This window comes from Notothenia rossii, assembly GCF_949606895.1.
Source record: "Notothenia rossii genome assembly, chromosome: 8".
NCBI classification, from domain to species: Eukaryota; Metazoa; Chordata; class Actinopteri; order Perciformes; family Nototheniidae; genus Notothenia; species Notothenia rossii.
In genome coordinates, this window is record NC_136906.1 from 24,515,811 (window position 1) to 24,533,574 (window position 17,764).

The 17,764-nt window shown below is 40.4% G+C and overlaps 1 protein-coding gene across 3 annotated transcripts; it reads left to right on the plus strand.

The window, feature by feature from the left end:
* The first annotated feature begins 598 nt into the window (after positions 1 to 598).
* Positions 599 to 17,745, plus strand: zc3h7a (zinc finger CCCH-type containing 7A). 3 transcript variants are annotated; one of them, XM_079644597.1, is made up of 23 exons: positions 599 to 781; positions 2,039 to 2,138; positions 3,050 to 3,089; positions 3,249 to 3,452; positions 6,027 to 6,185; positions 7,221 to 7,301; positions 7,533 to 7,586; positions 7,673 to 7,712; positions 7,803 to 8,158; positions 8,238 to 8,490; positions 8,851 to 8,888; positions 8,985 to 9,129; positions 9,224 to 9,382; positions 9,577 to 9,782; positions 10,072 to 10,172; positions 10,301 to 10,482; positions 10,573 to 10,646; positions 13,619 to 13,752; positions 13,853 to 13,958; positions 14,065 to 14,173; positions 14,279 to 14,412; positions 16,325 to 16,488; positions 17,045 to 17,745. In XM_079644597.1, exons 2-23 carry the CDS (start codon positions 2,071 to 2,073, stop codon positions 17,232 to 17,234), a joined length of 2,997 nt encoding a protein of 998 aa, XP_079500723.1. In that variant the 5' UTR covers positions 599 to 781; positions 2,039 to 2,070; the 3' UTR covers positions 17,235 to 17,745. The 3 variants fall into 3 exon arrangements, with proteins under 3 accessions (XP_079500723.1, XP_079500724.1, XP_079500725.1); XM_079644598.1 differs by lacking the exon at positions 6,027 to 6,185; XM_079644599.1 differs by lacking the exons at positions 599 to 781; positions 2,039 to 2,138; positions 3,050 to 3,089; positions 3,249 to 3,452 and adding an exon at positions 6,263 to 6,399 and having other exon boundaries at positions 6,030 to 6,185.
* Positions 17,746 to 17,764: the final 19 nt, after the last annotated feature.

Sequence of the window (17,764 nt, forward strand, 5' to 3'; positions counted from 1 at the left end):
AAACAGTCATGCACATCCTGAGTGTCAAACAGCCTCATTATGTGCATAGACATTTGATCCACTCATCCAAACACTTGTAAATCACCCATTAGATCACAGTCAGTTAGAAGGCACATTCAACTAAACATAAAGCAATACAACAAATAAACAACAACTTCAATGTTTAACAAACACTTATCTTTGGCTCAAACCACTGCCATTGCACGGTTGTTGAAAGTGCACTCAATGGAAAAAAATAACAGTAAAAGTGATGTAAAAATGTAAAGACAGACATGTTTTAAAACAATGTACTCCTGTAGTTAACTTTTTTTATGTTAAAAATGTGATAAGGTGCTTTCATTTAATTGTTTCCGTGACTTGTAAGGCTGTTATGTTTGTGTTTGTTTGTTTGTTTGCAGAACAGTTGTTTTTGTTTTTATTTACTGACAAAGCAAATCAGCTGTTAACAAATCAAATGCACAACAGATTAAAGAAACCATTTTCTAAATCAAAAATTATATTTTATCATTGTGTTTTAAAAACACCGGTAATCTTTGCTGTTATTATTAGGCTCAAGAGTTACAGATTGTCAATGTGAAATGGCACTGTGCGCTGTCTCTAGGGGGCAGCACTGCTCTGAGTCTGTGTTGACTCTGCCTCTATTCTAAGCAGAAGAAGAAGCAAAGGGCGGCCTTCAGCGATACAGCACATCTAGCCAAGTTATTTTAGCTAAAACAAGAAAACCCTTTCCCTCCTTTTGGATAACCGACGTAAAGGTTGTTTGGAATTAAGAACCACTCATGTAAGTATGTACAGCAGACATGTTAGATCATTAAAGTGATATTTACCACGACTAAGGCGGGAGCTAACATGTATTGCTCGCTATTGTTTGGGGAACTAGTTTAACTTGGGCATGCCTGCGTTGTGCTTTGTTAGGTGCAGTCTACTTCCTAGAAACTTAGTCGGGTATCGACACGTAGCTAGTGAGGCCGGTGTGTTTCCAGCAGCGGAAGACCCTGTTGTGTTTTCTCTCAGTGGAGGTAGTTGTGTGTTGGCAGTAGTTAAACTATGTGAGGCTAATGCTAGCTGATGATGATTGCTAACTGGAAGTCTCCTCGGCGGGTTCCCGGCCGCGGGTAACACACGTGCGCTAAATGCACATGCGTCCATTGTCGGACACTTCCCAGTTTCTCAGAAAACGTAACTTTAAAAAGTCTCTCTAGTCACCAACTCGTTTTGAAACAGACGCAACAGTTAAGCGTTGAATGCTCTGATTAAAACAAAAATGTTCCCAAAGTTCCGTTTGTTGTAGCTTTGCTGACAAAAAGAGGACAGGCGCACCCTTTTATATCTAATTCTGACACCATATTTCTGCCTCTTCCTGCTACACTCATCCTCATTTGATTATAAACTAGTTTTAAAGAAATAGCAACTAAGAAAACAACCATTTATGTCAAACATTAGCTATGACGGGACAGGGTGACAGTTTGACTGGCCCAAATATGGTAATACCACGACGAATCTATTGACAATAGCGTTACACGTCACAACACATATTCAGGACACATAAGGTATATGTTATTATTCTTATGTTATAAAACATTTTCATTCGTTAAAAAAATATACGTTAAAATCTGACATACCAGTCAGTGCTATCGAAATGGTGTCCGATAATAGACACCTTGCTTACTGTTGCTGTATTAAACAGTTTCCCATTGGTATAAGTACTAACTTTTTCGTCCACAACTTCAGATATAAAGTTGTTGACGGTATCCGCTTACAAAAGCTAAAAGATGTGTCTCTCCTCAGTTTCCGGAACGACATGTGTCGTCATTACTAAATGCGGAAGCTATAAACATTGAAAGCGAGAAGAATTACTTTAATATAGTTCCTGAGAACCCTGAGCGTATGAAGTCATTAAACCGGTCTGACAGCCTGCTCATTGTGATTTATGAAAGTAGGGATTGTTTTTGTTTAAGTGGTCATTGAAGCTGGTCTATGCCCATGTCTTTTACCAGTTAATGTACTATGTTATGAACCATATGTGTTGTCATTTCAGGTGCCGATAGAGGAGTGGATATTAAGTCAAACATGTCCGGAGCGTGTCAGGACAGAAGGACTCGCTGGCAGGAGATTCAGAAAGGCCTGCAGTTCATCCAGTAAGTGTCAGCATTAGGATCTGTGGTTGTTACATTTGGGGGTGCATCTAAATTGTACTTCAAACCCTGATAAATAACATACATATGAAGAGAGTAATGACTGTTGTGATCCTGTGTTTGACACCTCCTAATGTTACCATGCCCACTTGTCCTCTTGTCCTTCTCCCTTGGAAACATTGTAGGTGATAACTAGATAGAAACTCTTTCTAGTTTCGTGTCTGCAAGTTATTTTTGCAATAATCCGGGCTACCCCTACACACTGCATGATGCAATAATGATTTGTCAGCTCTGTGTCATGCATTGTTGTTCAGCGAGACAGCTGATTACTGTCCTTTAGTTTATTTTATAATGTGGGAGTTTCCCCTGATCAGAGCTTTTTATTCATGCATAATGTACACTCTCAGTATATCCACAACATATTGCTTTTTAGATTCATGACAGGCAGCAGAGTGATGAATCTGGCAGATACTTAAAATACTTGCACTGCACGTCATCACTGTTCCTACTGAAACTTCACTGGTGTGTGAATGTGCGAAGCCTTGAATAGTTCAGTACACAAAGGAGTAAAGAAAACTTTAAATGCCAGACAAGAGCAGAACAAGAAACCTGAATGACAAAACGCCTTCACAGGGAATACTGAGAGATGTTCTATCATGACATTATTATGAACACACACTTTCAATAATATTGCCCGTTTATAGTTAAACAAATCGCCTGCCCAATTACGCAATTCCCACAATGATTAATATCTGTTGCTGATAAAAGTCTTTTATCAGTTGGTTCTGTGCCAGCATGCAGATTTTTTGAATATTCCCTTATATTAATTTGCGTGGTTTTCTTATATGACTTTTTAAAAACAGACTTGTTTGCATTTAGCTATCAATGTTAAAAAAACGTTCTTTTTATTTTAGATCAACCCTTCCATTTCCTGGAAGTCAAGACCAGTATGAGGTAAGCTATGCACATTTTATTCAGGTTTTTTCCAGCTTCCGTCTTGTTTCAAGTTACACTGACCAAGTATGTCAAGTGTGTGAGTAAAGATGCGTGAATGAAAGTCAATCCATCAGCACTATGTTTAACTTGTACTGATTTGATTCTCTATTGTTTCAGTTGTTCATAAAGGATCTCGTTTGGAATCTTTTTGGTGAAGGAAACGACGTGTTTAGAGAAGGGGATTGGACAAAATCCATTGAGATGTTCACCGAAGCCTTGAGTATAGCAGAGTATGCGGATTCGGAAGATATCTGTGTTCCAGCGAGTTTACTGGAAAAGCTGTATGCCAATCGAGCTGCCGCGTACCTCAACATTGTTCCGGTAAGTCGGCCACATTTGATTCCTGTTTCAATTCTGCCCAAATCACGTTAAAAAACCAATCCTTTTGACGCTACCAAACACTTAATATCTGAGTAAATACAACAAGCAACTTATGTCTTGTTGTGGTCTCTGCGCATGAGGCCTCTGCAGATTGATTATTAGCTTCATACAGATAAATCTACAAACCTCAAAATGCCAGTTTACAGGTAGAAGTATGTCCTTAAATGTCACTACCTTTTGAAAAGATGAGCTCTTGTTTTGCACCTTATCGTCCTCAGATTCTAGGACTATATACTAAATGTTAAGTTCCACTGCTCATGGTGCATAGGGAAATCTTAACCATTAACTGATATGTTGGGACATGTCCTCTATATCTTGCTGGTCGTGTACATACTCAGTTCAGTTTGACAAGTGACCTAATTTAACCTGTAGTGTGTGTATAAAACTTTTTTTTTATTTGATTGGCTTCCCTTCAAGTATCGCTTTCATTATGTCTCATCAAAGATAATCATACACTTTTTTTCCCAAGGCGAAAATGTCGACCTGTCAAACTCAGGTGTGACCGTCTTTAAGGTGGGGTAGGTAATTTTGGAGAAACCAGCTCGAGTGCGCTAGAATTAAGAAGTACACAACCCCAAAAAATCTGCCCCTTCCTTCAGACTTCCTCACAGAGCCCCTCCTCCAACACACACGAACGCGCACATGACCAATGAAGGCACGAGATAAGTTTGTGCACAGATGGAAGGCTGACAGGCAGGTAGGCCATGCCGCGGGCCAAGGCAGATCATTGGACTTGCTTTTTACAGCGCCACGGCTTCCACAGATGAAATATTTGTATATATTTATTGTCAAAGCATTTAATGTATTCATTGCTATCGGGATGTTAAGAGCATTCCATGGAATATAACAAGTGTTTCTGAAGTGAATTACCTACCCTACCTTTAATATATAAATGCTAAAATCACTATTGCCTCATTTATCAAGATCCACATGCATCATTTGTTTCACTTCAATTTTAAGCATTTAGCATCAACATAAGACCAAAAATAAGATCTTTATATCAGCATTACTTTCAGTGTTCAATGTATTCCTTGAGAGCAAAGAACAATATTATAAAGTTTGTAGAGGCAAGAGCGCATGGAGCCTGTTTGATTTCCAAACTCCCCCCATTGACACTGTGCACCTCTGATTAAACAGTGACAGTTAACCTGAGGACACACGGCTATATTTGATTTATTTGGGGGTGGGGCTAGAGAGATTCTTTAACTTTGAATCCACCTTACATTCATCTTAGTGTGTCATTTTGTGAAGGGTGTGCTTGAGGCGTTGCATCTTTTTCAGACACAATTAGAGTGCTGGGTAATTTCAAATGAATAGACATGCTATACATCATTCCACAAATGGTGAACTATCCCTTTTTAAAAAGCAAAACATGTTGTTGTGCTTAACTGATGCTTGTATCAACCAGTTCATTTCTCAGCTTGTCATATAGCGTCTTAAGTCATGTTATCAGGAACCAGTTATGCGATGCTTTGAGGTTCAATGAGGTGTACAATCATTTGATTGTCATGCCTAACTGGATCAATAAATACATGCATTAATACGGTAGGAAGATAATGAATTGATTACTTTTTGTTTTTTGTTTTTTTAAATGAATACATCAAACAATAATCGATGTGAAAAGCTACATGAACAATGAAGTGAATTATACAATATACAAGATTCATCAATATTAGTGAAGTCACATTGGGTTGGGTGACAGAAAGCACACACGGATGCCGTTTAGTTCCACTTGAAAAGTAATGATTCTCTGGTAGATTTTCCAGAAAACAAATAAATCCAAAATCCAAATATCACTATTCTGATCATGCAATTGTCCAAAAGAAGGGTGTCAAGAATAATGCCCCAAAAATGCATAAAAAACATGTGCCAATAATGTGATTAGACTTTCCACACATTTTTGACATCACTCATTCACAAAAAAAGGCCTATTATCAAAACATAACTATATAAATAAACGTAAATACTTTAGCAGTTATAAAAATAGATTTCATAATCCATACCGTATCCCAAAATAAAATTGATCACAAATCAAATGCTATTAATGGCTCCAATAATTGTAGTATAATAAAAATCAATATAATGTTATTTTCAGTGACATGTTATAAATTGTTAAAATGTGGTAAATCATAGAATTAAAGGCGATGAAGACCTGTTTTATTTTAAAGAATTGTTGTTGTCATACAACCACCTACATAAAGAGTGGGGGCGCAACTTCCAACAGGAGTCATTTGGGGGGGGCTCTTGGGAAAAAAGGTTGGGAACCACTGCTCTAAGACTTGGTCCATTTGAGAATTATCGATGCTTTCAGAGCTACATTCACTTCCTATTTCCTGTCGGTGTCTCTTTGCATTGCGTCTTGTCCCGGCAGTAAAACACACTTTACTGTCTTCAGGGAAACCACTCCCCTACATCAACCCACTGAACACGTAAATGCAATTTATGATCAAACAGTGCTTTCTTTGTTCACAATGTTTAAGTATACATTTCCCCCCCCCCCCCCCCCCCCCATAGGGACTGTACGACCAAGCGTTAGAAGACTGTGAAAAGGCTCTCCAGTTGAACGAGGGGAACTACAGAGCGCTGTACAGAAAAGCTAAATCCCTGAAAGAGATCGGGAGACATCAAGAGGCCTATGAGGCTGTTGCCAAATGTTCCCTCACAGTGCCTCAGGTAAAGGCGTCGCATCATCCGGTTAAATGTTGATTTATCAAAACGTGAAAGAAATCTTCCTTATTTTCTTGTCTCAGCCTTTTTTTTACAAAAGTCAGGCACATTTAGCTGCTTTTCAGACCCCCTGCAGGACCCTCACTCCCAGCAGAGTCAGGATGTTTGTGGCGTGCTGCCCTGCATTGAGGCTTCTTTACTTTCAGTTAAGACATTTCAGGTAAAACTGATGTAGGCCAAACTTCAGTGTAAATAGCAGCCACATTACATTTCAAGTTTAAGAGGCTTTAGTTTTGTTGGGCAATCCTAATTTGTTACATTTTTATACATTGTTTTGCTTCAAAATGGAGTCTCTTTGTCACACTGCACCACAGTCCAAGAGAGTTGTATAGTATATGGAAAGTATCAGTTTGGAGATGTTAGACAAGATGGTAGACAAGACAAGTTTACCTGTAACCAAAATACATATTTACTTAAAATGTAACAAAACTTAACAAAGGACTAAATCAGTAATGTATTGGTGTGTGTGAAAATAAGCAGCAAACACAACAGTGGCTGTGTCCAAAAACACAGTCCGTATGGCATGGTGTTGGGCTTTTTATCCAAGCTCTTCAGGCTGATGACTTGGATCACCTGAAACACACATTAGGAGCCAGCCAGTAGATCTCCAGAAGGTTACAAATACTGACGTTTTAAAGGGAATCAACAACAGCACTTCAGGGGTGTGCCACATCATACACAATGTGTCACTCTTGATTCATAGAAGCAGGTTTTTATAAAAATACAAATGTGCTAAAGATAACCCTTTTCACATTGCAAAATACTTTTAATACATCATCTTAAAGCCTGAGCATCTTCGGAGTATCTTTACACCCCTAGTCAGGATATAGTGACCATTTCAGCTTATATGACAAAATGTTATTTCCATTAAAGTTGCCACCTATATTTTTAATCAAAAGGAAAATAATAAGTGAAGATCAAAGGCAGTGATTATCTAAAGTGTGTTTTGAGTAAACACTGTCAACTCTCCTTATTTCCCAGGATGCCAGTGTCACAAACCTGACTCAGGACCTTGCCAACATTTTGGGATTGAAAATCCGTAAAGCTTATGTAAGGAGTAAGGTACGTGCCCCAGGAACTATCGCAAACCGCCATGAAGCTTTTTTAATGAATTACCGTGATTTAAAAAGTGAATTGGAAGTGATACCGTTTCCTTTTCTACATGCTAGTTAAATGTATTAAAATCTGACTCGGATGTATGGCCCTCAAAATAAAATGTCGACATACATTTAGGGTTGTTCTTCTTAAAAATGAACTGAAAGTCCAACATTTTCTTTTGTTCAATGTTTACAGCCTGCCTTGAATGTTATGCGAGGAACAAATTACCAAGATGCGTCAGGTGACAAGGTACGAGACATAACAGTCTAAAACATATATTTCTATACTCCTCTAAGAAATCCATTCTTAAATGAATCTCTTCTGCATTTCTTAAGTTTTCCTATGACTCGTCTTCAGTTGAAGATATTGAAATTGGTAAGTTTAATCAAACACAGTTCATATTTATCGTTTTTGAAAGGGGAAAGAGAGAACGCCGCTCATCCTGTTTTCCCCGTTGTGTTTCAGAAGTGCCTCAGCTCACGCAGGACAGCAGTCTTCTGGCTCCGCTGCCAGCTCCAATCCAAGCTCCAGTGGAAATGCACCAAACTCTAAATGAATGCGCAATGGATGAACTTTCTCCCATCACCAGTATCTCATCTGTTACCCTGTCTGAGCCGCCGGGCTTCGAGTCCATCTCCCTCCCTGTGTCTGTGTCCCTTCCTGTGTCTGCCCCATCGTCAGTCCCTCTTGCCACGTACGTTAACGGCTGCCGAGCGAGTAAACCTTGCACGATGCTCGACTCGAGTAATGATTTTGACGTAGACATCATCGGGGACGACCTAGATGATCTACTGGACCAAGCTGGCCCCGAATCAGCCATGGTAAAGTGGCGTGATGAATGAAATGTGACAGTGTTGATGTCTGAGCAGAAGTGTAACTCCTATGTGTCCCCTCCCTCAGATTATCCCCACCATGAAGGGGCCTCTTCCTCTTCCAACCAGTATCGCCTCGGGCAGCTCCATGTCCAGTCCATTCCTGATGCCCTCCCACATCAACCCGTACCTCCACAGCAGCGTGCAGCATTGCACCGTCACGCTGCCCCCCCTCTATCACAAGTCGGGGTCAAGTACGTATTTTGGGATGGACACTTTTGACGCCCTCCCCCCACCGCTCGACTCCCTGGATAGTCTCAACATAACGGACTATAAAACAGGTATACTACTTTCTGACTTTGGTCCATATTTGTTCAAATAAATATATTATAGCCAATCAATATGCAGGTTCTGAACGGCTGCTAGAAATCCTTAAAAACACTTATATCTTAATATTAATATATCGTTTTTGAAGGTTTCAAAAGTGCTATGATTTTGGAATAAGTGCTTTAACACTGCTGGAAATAAGTATTTGTATTTCTTTTTATAAAAACTATCTGACTGAAAAGTACTTTTTAGATATGCTTTGTCTTTATGTGAGAAAGAATAATTTCCGACGGCTGTAAGGGGCTTGAAAGGCTCAATAATACTCTTTTGAAAGAGTATAACCTTTTCATTTAATCTTTTTCTTCCTCCTTTAGATATGTCAGATTATGCTCAGAGTCCATTCACTCAACAGGTAATTATTGTCTATCAATCATCAGCCTTTGTCATTCTAAGACTTGCTCTAGGCTTATATTTGATCAATTTCCCCCCCTTTTATTTTTTCCAACAGATGAACAATATTGATTCCCCCATGGGAATGGCGGTCGGTATGCCTGAAGTGAAGGGTCTTCCTGTTGCTGTGGATTTAACAAAGAACCCCTTAGCTGACACACATGAATTCAAACAAGCGTGCTCCATCTGCTACGTCAAAACTGGTGAGGAGTTCTTTATCCAGTTGTGTGCGGTTTGTGTCTTCGAGGTGCGTAATGTACTATTAAGTCACATATGTTTCTTTATTTATTCCCACAGGCCCTGGTGTATTGGATTACTCGCTACACACAGAAGAGCATAAATGCAAAAAGGACGCTTTACTCGGCAGACTCAAACATACAGCCGACCAAACGTGGAAGCTAATTCGGCCCAGACCCACAAAAACACAATATGTTGGGCCCTATTACATTTGCAAAGGTAACTTTTATAAACATGTATTTGTTTGTCTCTTTGCTTTGAAATTGCTGCATTTGCCTCTATATTACCAGCTGTCCTTTTTTTTTTTGCTGCAAGTTCCATTGATATTCCCACTTTTGACACTTGGCTGTCATCCAGACATCACTTGTGTGTGCGACCACAGAAAACATGACAATGTCCCTGTGTTGTTTCAGAGGTGGCGGTTGGAAAGGAGTGCCTGTACCCTGGCCACTGCACATTTGCATACTGCCAGGAAGAGATTGATGTTTGGACTCTGGAGCGGAAAGGTTTTATCTCCAGAGAGCTCCTCTTCGACCCCTACGGGCCAAACTCTAATGTCCGACTGACTGTCCCCAAGATCTTACAGGAGCATCATGGGATATTCATGTTTCTCTGTGGAGTAAGTTTATTTTACACTAACTCCTCAGTGCTGCTATTTTCAATGGCGCCCATTGGCATAATTGTTAATCGTTCCAGTGTGAGGAGAAAAAAGGCCATTACTAAATATTATATTTGTCAATGTTTTCTTAAATACATTTTTCTTGACTTTCTTGCCTGTTATTAGATGTATAGGACAGAAAAGGGGGTACATTTGAAGCAAAGTGCCATTGGTCTGATGTGAACCCCAGTTACAATCTGCTGTTTTTATAAACTTTTAAAATGTTCTGAACGCTTATCTTAATTTGCAGGTTTGCTTTGACCACAAACCCAGAATAATCAGCAAAACCAACAAAGATGACTCATCGCTTTGCTCTCATCCAGTGACGAAGCACATCTTTGAAGATCATAAGTAAGTCACTTCACTCTTTACATCATTTAAGAGGATTTAATAAAGAAGATTCTACCAAAAAACACAAGACTATGTGCAGATATATGAGGGATAGGCTTGTTGACATTGTACCCATGTTTATCTCTTAGGTGCCTGGTCCACATTTTGAAGGAGAATACAGTTCGTTATTCAAAGATCAGACCGCTGAGTTCTCAGTGCCAGCTGGATCTCTGTCGCCATGAAGTCCGCTACGGCTGCGTGAGGGAGGACGAGTGCTTCTACGCCCACAGCCTCATCGAGCTCAAGGTCTGGATGATGCAGCACGAGCTCGGTAAGGATGCTTCATTAAATACTTCTCCACGGCCTGGAACACAGTTTCCCTAAATGTCATTTATTTACCTTTTTATTTTTCATCACATAGGTATCCCTCATGAAAGTATTGTCCAAGAAGCGAAGAAGTTTTGGAATGCCACGGCTTCGTTGCAGGGAGCCCAGGTAAGCCCAGCAGAAGCACTCTGTGGATATGCTGAGACAAACATTGGTTTACAGTTTCTTCTTATGGCGCTTTTCCACTGCAGGACCTAGCATCGCTTAGCACAGCTTAGTTTGGCCTTGGTAGGCCAGGCTCACTTTAAGCTGCGTTTCCATTACAGTTTAGTAACTGGGGTACTTACTATAGTAACGCAGTGTAGGCGGGGTGATCGGCTGTTCGGCGGGCTGCGTAAAACTGCCGTGACGTCATCTTCAATGCGAACCACAAAACCAAAACATCCACTGTTAGCACTCAGAGCTCACAGCTCCTCATCTCTGTTCAGAAACTTGACAAAAGTTAAACAAGTACAAACCACAGACTGTCTGTCATGTCGAATACAGTTGCTGGTTTATATATGTCTGTAGGCCGTTGTTGTGAGTGTGAATGGAGCATATACAATGTTAGCTTAGCCTGATTGATCCGATCTCCATTCAGAGGACACGCATTTTAAAAGGTTTTTCGCCTGCCGTCTGTCTGCAGACCGGTATCAGTATGTTGTTACTTCGGCATCATTTTGAAACGTGTATTACAATTAAGTCATGGTAAAATATGTTCATTTTGTTGTAGTTGTAGCCCCCTTACCAGCGATTCTCTCTGACCATTCAGCAGTCAAGAGTGTTTACGTCACTAGTTTAGCATATTCAGGCCGGTTGTTGGCCCAGTAAGAACCTCGATTTTGGAGGGCCAGAAAAAAGGTGAAAAAGTAGCCCTGAGCCGGAACTACCCCTGGTGGAAAAGCAAAAAGAGCCGGCCAAACCCGGCCCGCTTAAACCGTGCTACGTGCTGCAGTGGAAAAGCGCCATTAGACTGAGGGTAGAGGTCTTCACAGGTCTGAACATGTGCCCACAAACCCAAAGACCCCGGCAATGTAGGAACAGGACCCCGTTGTTTAATCCACTGAATGTCACAGTGGAAGTACACGGGTCGACGAGGATCAGCTTTGCAGTTTCAGGTTTTTTAATTAAGATTTGGTTTGCAGTCAAGACATTGGATCCATTGTTATCCATGTGTGACGACACTTACAACTCAGTGTTTCCCATACATTGATTTATTTGTGGCGGGCCGCCACAATTAAATATTGTCCACCACAAATGGATCTCATAAAAGAATAAAAATAATAATATTTTAATTTGTTTTATTTTGGTGGTCTAATGGATAGTGAGGTGGGCTGATGATCGGAAGGTTGCGAGTTCAAATCCCGCCTGGAACGCCACTACTAGTTTGCCCTTGAGTAAGGCACTTAGCACTCAGTTACTCCAGGGAGAATGTCCCTGTAATTGGTCATTGTAAGTCGCTTTGGAATAAGGCGTCTGCTAAATGCCTAAATTGTAAATTATATTTTTGGGAGAATAAATCCCACAGATCCTCAACTTCGGAGTGTCTCACTCATTAACAACGCAACACAGAGCAACAAGAAAGTTGTCTACAGTAGCCATGAACTTGCATGTATTTTTTGTGGTGTGGTGCCCCCACAAATAGAATCAAATTCTGTGGGAAACCCTGCAACTGGAACATTTTTAGAAAAAGTCCCTCATGCTCCATTATATTTAAAAACACTAAAACAAACATCAACTATCAGGTGAGAGCTAGTTCCTAAATAACTGCTGTTACTGTCTGATGTACAGGGACTCACCAATCACTCTGCTAGACCACTTGTCTGACTGGGGGTTTCTGCTCTTCAAAGTTCCCTGGTCAAACCATACCACTAAAAAGTAGGGGTCTAACGGTTCACAAACATTTCGGTAAGGCACGTACCTCGGTTTTTAGTTCACGGTTCGGTTCGGTACGTTTTCGGTACAGCAGAAAAAATTATCACAAAACATAAAATATATATATATATTTTTTTTTATTATTATTAAACTGTGAATAATGTATTCACTCAAATAAATACAAAATATAATAAAATAAACATTAAGGTGCAGCATTTCGATGAACTGAAATAATCTGTATTTGAACTTTACTGTACTAGTACTCACAAAACAAACTATTAGTTTTGGGTTTTTAATTATTATTAAACTGAATATTCACGCAAATAAATTTTCCAAAAAAGCTTTGGTTCGGTCTACCTGTCTTTGTCCGTCATCCTTGTACGTAACTGCGAAACCAAGATGTTCCCAAACCGGAGACTTCGATGATGCTTGAGGATTTTTGAGCTCAACTTTATCTGCGTTCACTATTTTGACAGTTCCTCAAATACTCACTAAATTTGAACGCATCCCTGTGACCAGCTCTCATAGTATGCCTCTCGTCCAATGAAATGACTTGCTCGCTCTATGACGCGTTGAACCCAATGTGAGCAAATTACTCTGAATGCTGCGACGCAGCACCTGAGATTACTTCCAAAAAGTACACACGTGTACCAAATAATTTCGGTACGTGTACCGTTACACCCCTACTAAAAAGGATAGAATAAAAGCACTATGAAACAACAGCATCATGGTTTTGTCAATGTGGAAGTATTCATTTCCTCAAACAGATATTCTATTCCATGCCTTTTTTTTGTACACTGCTTTACAAGTTTCTTCAAAGTTCAGTTTTAAATCAATACGTGTTGTGTTGCGTTGCATCCAGCAAACATATGTTGGACTGTGCTCGCCATGAGCTAGATTGAACATGTAACAGTGGCTCTGACCCTGGATGGGTTCCACGTTGGGAGAGTTTGAGTGGACTTGAGGAGACCTTTTTATTCACCCTCTTGGCTTTGACTTCAACAAATCAATTTTTCCACTAATAACTTATTTAAATAAATTCTAAAAAGTAGAGTCCATTAAACATTAGTCAAATGTTTGCTCACATATAAACATTTTAAGTTATTAATTCCTTTCCTTAGGTTTGACATGCCTCTGTAATTCACTTTTCATTTATGTTGTTCCTAAATACTTGTATTATATCACTTCACAAAGATATTAACCAGTCCTTCGCATTCCATCAACAGCTCTCCCTCCCACAGAAGAGATTCGGGCCTCCCAACCTGAAGATGATGTTTGTTTGTGGCCAGTGTTGGAGAAATGGCCAGCTAAGCGAAGCCGACAAAAACAAGAAGTATTGCTCAGCCAAAGCCAGACACACGTAAGTAGCACAACGTCTTGGAACACATCGAGTGTGGACAGGAGGTAATTGATAGGTGAAAATGTGCAATCCACAAACTCATTCTGTCTTTCTGTCTCAGGTGGGCGAAAGACAGGCGGGTGGTGCTTGTAAGTTCAAATGAAAGGAAAAAGTGGACAACAGTTAGACCACTTCCAACCAAAAAACCCATCCCATCTCAATTTGAGGTACGTGCCAGACATTCTGCGACTCCACGGTCGCTTGTTCTTTGTTTCTGATTAAAACAAATCTCCTGCCATGGTCACTGAATGTTACTTTTTTTTACTTTCTTAGATTTGCATGCATGTGACAGCCGGCAAGAAGTGTCAGTACATCGGGAATTGCACGTTTGCTCACAGTCTAGAAGAGAGAGACCTTTGGACCTACATGAAGGAAAACAACAGTGAGTAAAGTCAAGGAGACGTGCTCTCTTACTTTGGTTGGATTTTTTTAATTAGTAGAATTTTATTTCCAGCAAAGTAATCATTTATTTCGCCCCCTCATTTAGTTCCAGATATGGATCAGCTTTATGAGCAGTGGCTGCAGTCTCAGAAGCCCGGCTGGGGGGACGATACCTCCAGTAACTCTGTGAGGGAGAACGGCAAACAGATCCACATGCCAACAGACTACGCTGAGGAAGTGGTGAGTTTAAAAACCCAGCATGGATCACGCACTTCTTCTGCATTGTGACAAACTGGTCAGGTTGCAGAGAGGAATACTTCATCACCCAAAAAATGACCATCAATCACTCACCCCAGCCACCATAAATGATTGAGCAAAATGTTCTTCTCCCATGCCTTCATGGTGAGAAAAAAAAAAAAAGCTGAAAAGTCTTGATAAATCTAAGTTGTTAAATTAAATAGCCATGTTTACAAAACTATATCAAAACATCCATTTACAAACTCTTCAGAACTTTTATAATTGAGTATCATTCATCCACATTCATCCAATGTTGGAACATGAACATGTGCTCTTTTATTAAATAAACTAAACGCCTAAGTTATTTATTCAATGTATGGGCATGTTTCAGTGTCCACTGCTTTGCGTATTCACATTCTCCCTCAGCTCTGTTTCTGAAGGCTCTGCTCTTCCCCCCCACACACACACACACACACACACACACACACACACACATACACGCACACACGCACACATGCACACATGCACACACGCACACATGCACACACTCACAATCAGAGACAAGAGCGGAGGAAAGGAGGAGAACAACGAAGTGTAAAAAAGTCAAACAAATCTGCATTATTGCCCCGAGCTCTGCTGTTTGCCCGTTTGTGGCCATTTTTTCCGTTATCGTCACGGGAGAAGGACACACATAGCCTACCCAGGTGGACGCGCGCGAACGCGACAACGAACGTGACGTGCGCATTCTAAAATTAGCTCACAGATGGTGAGCAGGTACCGCGGTTTTGAACTGCTGTATTGAATTTGACAGAAAACAACAATGAAACGCCAGCAGAAGAATAGTCTAATGAGTTGGGTGAAAAAAAAGACAGGAGATGTGAGTTGGTTTATTCAGTAAATTAGCTCAGGATAATTGGATGTTCTGTCTACACCTGTTGTGAGGCTAATGCAGGATTTGCTAGCTTGATGCTACCGGCATTTAACGGGAGTGACTCAACAAATTGCCTCTTAAAATGTATCGTCAGCAATGTATGACAAGCAGACTGCTTGTTTAATGTTAGACTCACACCAATAGCTCAATATGATCATAACACGATTGCTCTCATGTCAGAGGTCAGATGAGGTGGAGCTGCCTCCAGCAATAGAGGATGAGGCAGAGAGAAGCAGCAGCAGCAGCACAGGGTTGCAGCACGTATGTTATATGCTGTAGTCAGGTGATTTAAATGTATCAATGAAAGGAATGCTGGAATAACTGCATACTGATACCGGTTAGTAAAAACCATGAATTAATACTTTAACGAGTCTGCTCACACGACGGCTGGTGTATTATGCGAGTCAAAACAGTTCCATCGTGTTGTACATCGTTTTGTTCGAGAAGTCATGTTCAAGGAGTTGGTGAGTGTACGACTGGAACTGCACCAGTTGCCAAGGTTTGTACACGGCTTTGATACAGCTTTCCTTTTGGTAAACGGCCATCTTCATTCACTTCTATTCATCAAGACTTTTCTGTTTTTCGAGTATTCATTCATCGTGGACCTATGAGAAAATCCAAGTTGTCTTTAACACTTTAATGGCGCTGAGTAATTGATTGGTGGGTAAAGTATTCCTTTAACTTCCTTTCCTAGTTTGAATCTCAAGCGTTGACACGGTGCTGTTGTGAAAACACAGACCCACAGCTGCCGTGTTGTGCTCCTTTCTTTTGGCAGATGTTCCATCAGTTGTCAGAATCTGCGGGTTCAGTAAAATGCATTACTGCCTTAATATTTAAACTGTGTCAACATTTTTGATAGAATCTTGTTTCACTGTAGTTATTTGCCAAGTGATTAAAAACGAAACAGCAATAACTTTGACTGATTAGCAAACAGACGGTAATGAGTTATTTGTGTAAATGTGATTTCTCCCTGTGTGTTGGCAGGCTGGCAATCACTGCTGGCTGTGTGGTAAGAACTGCAACAGTGAGAAGCAGTGGCAGCAGCACATCACTTCAGAAAAACACAAAGACCGGGTTTTCAACTCTGAGGATGATCAGAACTGCTGGCAGTATCGCTTCCCCACCGGCACTTTCAAAGTTTGTGAGAGGTAAGAAACACAACTCGGTGATCTGGCATGGGGCTGTCTTAGATACAAAAATAGATGATTATGTTTACAGAAAGATGAACTGTATAGATACATACACAGCCGTAGGTACCTTTTGTATAAATAAAGAATACCTACTTTATTAAAGGGGCCATTTTATGTTTTGGGGTTTTCCCTTTCCTGTGGTTCTCGCACAAAAGGATATTCTTTATGGCTCGGATACAATTACCAGTGTACATTTTCAGAATGAGGAAACAATGCATTTTTCCAACATTTGGAACTTTTTAAATTATCGTAAGGTACAATTTGATATTGAAAATATAAGGGTTTTCATAGACTTAGATCTCCTAGATGAGTCACACAACACGGGGGGGGGGGATATGGATGCTTCAATTTATCGATGCAATGTTCACTTCCTACAAAAGTAGTGCATGAGAGCAAATCATCTACCAATCATCAATGTTGTTTACTAACGTGATTATCCCTCCTCTCTAAGCACCGTGTATGTTGCTGAGCCTCGTGGATTGATAGCTGACCTTTTGACCTTGTGTCCCGACAGGTTCCTCAAAGACACGTGCACGGAGGACGAGCTGTGTAAGCTGGCGCACGGGGACCAGGAACTAAAAGAATGGATGGAGCGCCGGGAATTCCTTTTGATGAAACTTGCCAAAGCCAGAAAAGACCATCTTATAGCACCCAATGACAATGACTTTGGAAAATACAGTTTTCTCCTTAAAGATATTATTTAATGGTGGGATGACAATATCTGAGCTACGTTGCAGTTAATGCAGTATTCAAACAGTCTGAGTCAGGTGATCCTACAGGGCCTCTGAGGCGCACAGGAAGCAGCCTGATGGCAGCATGATTTTTAAGGGGGGGTGGCGTTCAGGGCCGGCCCTCTGATTGGTGGCTGGTTTTCTCTGATCTGAACTACACGAGTGTTATCATTAACAGCAACAACTGAGTGGGAGAGCTATATTCTACTCATTCAGTAGAATATCTAAAAGCAGTGCGGAAGATGGCACGTGTAAACCTTAAATCTGTTCAGATGCAGCTGACCTTACAGTAATTTCTTTTCATAAGCAGTTTGTATATGTTCATGACCTTTAACCTTCGATATGTTTTAAGTATGTTATACTTAAATTGAGAGTATGGATGACATTCTCCTATTTGAATCAGTCAGCATAGGTCACTTTCCATTTAACCCATAGTGTTACCAGTGTATTGGAACCACACCAAATAAAGCTTTTTTAAAACCTGTTTAATCTGCTGTGGTATT

Excerpts from the sequence above, each read along its gene's own strand:
- zc3h7a (XM_079644597.1), top strand. The coding sequence starts at position 2,071 with ATGTCCGGAGCGTGTCAGGACAGAAGGACTCGCTGGCAGGAGATTCAG. Across the intron at positions 8,159-8,237 it reads CTGGCCCCGAATCAGCCATG|ATTATCCCCACCATGAAGGG; the intron begins GTAAAGTGGCGT and ends CCCCTCCCTCAG. Across the intron at positions 16,489-17,044 it reads ACTTTCAAAGTTTGTGAGAG|GTTCCTCAAAGACACGTGCA; the intron begins GTAAGAAACACA and ends GTGTCCCGACAG.